Raw genomic sequence first — 4,604 nt, 5'->3', positions numbered from 1 at the left:
TTTTTAAGTGGGAGAACTTGCACTATTGGTGGCTGACTAAATACTTTTTTGCCCCACTGTAAACCATTGTAGGATTTTAGATCTCTCTAAATTATGAATAATGTGTCTTGGAGGTATATTCTAAAACCAAGAGGAAGTCCATTTTGGTTCGTACATGATGAACATCATCAAACTTCTCTGAGGGATTTTAACCTGTTAGCTTCTAATTTGCTGCTATAGGCTTAGACGTCTGGAGGACATAGAGACCCCTTTTTTCATCATTCTGTTTCATTCTATCTCTATTTGCCCACTCTGCAGAATCTGTTAGTTTAATCTCTAACATTTTGTGCTGCTGCCATCAACACCTTTGTTTATAGATGTTGGAGATCGGCCTGTTTTCAGTGTAGCCCTGTTTCTCTGACACTATCGCTACAAGCATGCTTAGTGTGAGGGATTGCCTTCGAGTCAATGAGTCGATGCAATCAACTGGTCTTCCTTAGAAAATTTTGAATCCATTTGACTGTATGATTTGGTGAACTGTAAAGTGCTTGAGATGATATGTGTTGTGAATTGGCGCCATAGAAATAAACTGAATTGAATTGAATTGTTACAGTATACTGTGGTGCTTTTTTACAACCTGGCCTTGGAATTATTATGCCCAGGTGCCTATGCCCTCCCAAGTCATATTAGGGTTTGAATGTTTGATACTTTAGTTCTCCTCTGAAAAGAAGCACATAAATGGAAACTCAAGAGACTAAAATGCATTTAATTTGGACTTATTTGGCCTTACTTCACCATGGCCAGGGAAGCTAGTCAGAGTGCAACAACAGATGTGAAGATCTAAATACAGGACAATCATTGAAGTAAACCTTTTGGATGCTAAAAAAGAAAATACATGTCTGAAGGTCAATGACCTGCAGTACAGGTGCAGAGTTATCTCTGTCATTTTATGTATCACTTTTACACACCACTAAAAGCTTTCATTAGAATCAGACAGCTGTGTAATTATTATGGATTTATTTAGTTGTTGTTTTTTTTTAGCTAGAAATTACAGATAAAACCCTCTTGGTTCAAGTTATAATCTCTCTGCCTTTGTTAAAAACTCCTTTTAAATCCTCCCCCCCAACTTCCAAGGCAGAAATCTTCCACTGTCATTTAAACAAGTCAGACAGCACTGTGAGGATAATGTTATTTGATTACTCCAGAACACGCAACACCATCTATCCTTACTGACTTTGTGAGAAACTGCGGAAGACTTGGGTGGAGGCATCAACAATCACCAGGATCAAAGACTACCTGACAAACAGACCGCAGTTTGTTAGAATGAAGGCTCAGCTGTCTGATCTAGTCAGCAGCACAGGAGCACCACAGGGGACGGTACTCTCTCCATTGCTTTTTACTCTGTTGACCTCTGACTTCCAGGACCAGACAGAGTCCTATCATCTGCAGAAATACTGGGATGACTCTGCAGTCACTGGGAGCGTCAAAAATGGACAAGAAGCTGAGTACAGAGAGCTGGTGAACCGCTTTGTGGCCTGGTGTGAAAACAATCATCTGATCCTGAATGTAAATAAAAACAAGGGGGTGACTGTAGAGTTCAGAAAAAACAGGAACAAGTGGAATCCTGTCAACATCCTGGGAGAAGAAGTGGAGGTGGTGGAAGAGTATAAATATCTTGGTGTTCACCTGGACAACAACTACAACAATCTACAAGAAGGGACAGAGCAGACTGGAATTCCTAAGAAAGCTTAGGCCCTTTGGTTTTTGCCACCAAAATGCTACATATCTGCTATAAGTCTGTTGTGGAGAGTCTGACTCTTCCTTCATCCTCTGATAGGGTAACGGCATCAGGCCTAATGACTTACAAAAGCTCAACAAGCTGATAAAGAAGGCTGCTGCTGTCAGCATACCACGTCAGATCAGCATACCCATAATACTACACATGCTTCTGTTACATTTGCAGATCAGCCTGTAAATATCAATATTCCCCCAGCCACAATCTGACAGGATAGCTACGTCTGGGTGTGAAGTAGCGAACACAGCTTTAAATTCTGTTTACCTCAAATAGAACTTTTTGTTTATTACATCATGCATAAATAAACAAGCCTACTTGACTTTCAATATTCCGTTCAGGTAGGTTTGTGTGTTTAACTTCAACTACAACTTCTTGTTTATAATATCACGCATAAATAGAGTAGCCTAGTGGACTTCATTCCACTTATGGTGTCAGACGTATGCAAATCTGACGCCTTGCACATACATATTGACTATGCTCAACGTGAAATATCTGAGTGTGCTTTTTCTCAGCCTGATAGTAGTGATCCTCACTCTAGACAAGGTAAGGTTATGAGAGATAAGAATGAGTTCCCACAGCCTCCCTCATGGCATGAACAGGAAGGTTGTTTTGAGAAGTTCCGTCGATATACAGTATTAACCTAACAGGAAATGTCCTTGGTGGGAGTGTGTGTTGGGAGTTGTTGTATAAATGTACGTACTGAACTTTCCACAGTCAGAGTTTTTTCTCTCTGTCTGCCGATGTAAATATAAACCTGTCCCTGCAAGAATTGCCTAAAGTCTCAGTTTCTCGACAACTTCATATTATGCTGGTCTGACGGGGTATGCTGATCTGACAGAACACCGGCTCTGTTCAAGGAACTCCTTTAGAACCCCTGGAGATTATTTCACCGAGAAGAATTCCTCATAAAGTGAAGAAAATTATGGACAACAGTGAGCATCTTCTTCAAAACCGTTCCCCCTGCTGCCCTCTGGGAAGAGGCTTCGCAGCATTCGATGCAGGTCCACTGCCGCAATTTATGGAATGGAAATGTTCATTTACTGTCTGAAAAGCTGTACTAAATGAAACTTAGTTTTGTATACACTCTTTGTATACAAAATTACAATAAAAGTTGTCTAAGTTTAAGTCTATGAAAATTCTTAAACAACAACAGAGTGTCTTCAGTCGGGGGATTCTCCAGGTCCAGTGCAAGACAGACCACTGCAAAAGATCCATCTTGACTACAACAACTACAACACCTGTGTAAAAGATAACTTATGAGTTACTGGACCATTTAGCTTCCCTTTGAGAGTAATAAAGTATTTTTGAATTAAATTGATATAAGCGTAGCTGATAGAACTATAACACACAGAACCTGTTGGTAAAAAGTGCAGATAAGGTGCTTTTACAAAGCATTTTGTTCAGAGAGGTTCATATATGAGTACACAAACTATTCCACTGCTCACCATTATCAATCTGTCTCCGACTTGTAGCCGTCCATCCTTGTGTGCTGCTCCTTCCTCAATGATTTTGGTCAGATATATGCTGTTATCACCTGGGATGTGTTGACTTCCAACTCCACCTGCAATACTGAACCCAAGTCCTGTGCACAGGTGAAATAAATAGGTTATTACATTCAGCCAATTACAAGTATCTTAGCTAGTGTCTTAAAAGGAAGTCTTAAAAGATGAGCATGTGAGACTGGATAGAGGGAGTGGTGATTGGTTGCTCAAACTTGAGAGAGTTCTGATACAGTTACTTCACCTAACTAAGGCCATGTTCACACAGCAGCCTGAAGTGACCTAAATATGATTTTTTTTTTGCCCACATGCGACCTGGATCTGATCTTTTCATGATAGTCTGAACAACACAAGTTATATTTTATCTAATGCGACCCAGGCCTCTTGGCTCTGTGGCCCTGAATCCGATACAAATCTGATCTTATTAAAATGCAACCTGTGTCTGAACGGCCAGGTCGCATTCATTGCACCTGTATCCCATTAATACTCAATAAAGGTCACTATTCTCCATGTTGCTATGCAGAAGCAGGAAGAAAAACAACAACCATGCAGAACGATAATGCAAATCTTTATTTTCAACATTCTTGAAAAGATTGTGTTGTTGATGCACTGGCTGAGGTTGGAAAAGAGGTGAAAGATATCTAGAAGCACTCCAGCACTACCATCCATGTTTATTTCAGTAAACACAGACCACACACACTTGTGACATCATTGCGCCCTCTACTGCGCATGCGGAGCACTTAAGTTGAATGAATGCAGTTCACACATGAGATCACATATAAGTGGCACATACTTGGAAATGTGAACAACCCGGCAAAATAATCAGATTTCACAAAAATATCTGAATTGAGCACTAGGCCCGCAGTGTGAACGTAGCACTCATTGACTTGGGTCACTCCAAGCACATCTCAAGTCTCTGCTAAGTGCGGAGCCCATTCCCCCCATCCTGCTCCCCCTTCGCTGGCTGGCGTAGGCGCTGGCATCGGGGCTCGCCAGTGAAATAAATATATATAAACATTAAACCAGAGGTAAGCAATTAAATATCAGCGGGGTCTGAATAAAGAAAATCATTAACCAGTAAAGGTCTGGACACATTTTTAATGATCTGTTACTTTAAAAAGAATTTAACACTGGAAAAAATGATGTGTTTATGCATCCATGTTATACACTGAATTTGGGGGCGACAGTGGTGTTGGATGTTAGCCTGGGTGCCAGTCCGAACTTAGTCCCGCCCACAAGGTTTGAGTTCGGGGAAGTTCGGTCTGGCTCTGCTCCATAGTAGCGCGAGTATTAAAGCCCACTGTCAGGCGATCCAATCAAATTGTCAGGGC

General features: G+C 41.0%; 1 protein-coding gene across 1 annotated transcript in view; it reads right to left on the bottom strand.

Annotated features, from left to right (window-relative positions):
* Positions 1-4,604, bottom strand: part of LOC107100026 (disks large homolog 2-like) — a gene marked incomplete at its 5' end in the record, with an annotated part of 74,273 nt that overhangs the window by 52,080 nt on the left and 17,589 nt on the right. The window contains one exon of the mRNA XM_015398363.1: positions 3,220-3,356. Within this exon, the coding sequence (XP_015253849.1) occupies positions 3,220-3,356 (137 nt within the window). The remainder of the gene's footprint in view (positions 1-3,219; positions 3,357-4,604) is intronic.

This window comes from Cyprinodon variegatus, unplaced genomic scaffold (genome assembly GCF_000732505.1).
Source record: "Cyprinodon variegatus isolate N-32 unplaced genomic scaffold, C_variegatus-1.0 Scaffold931, whole genome shotgun sequence".
Taxonomy (NCBI): Eukaryota; Metazoa; Chordata; class Actinopteri; order Cyprinodontiformes; family Cyprinodontidae; genus Cyprinodon; species Cyprinodon variegatus.
This window is presented reverse-complemented; position numbering and strand designations above follow the sequence as displayed.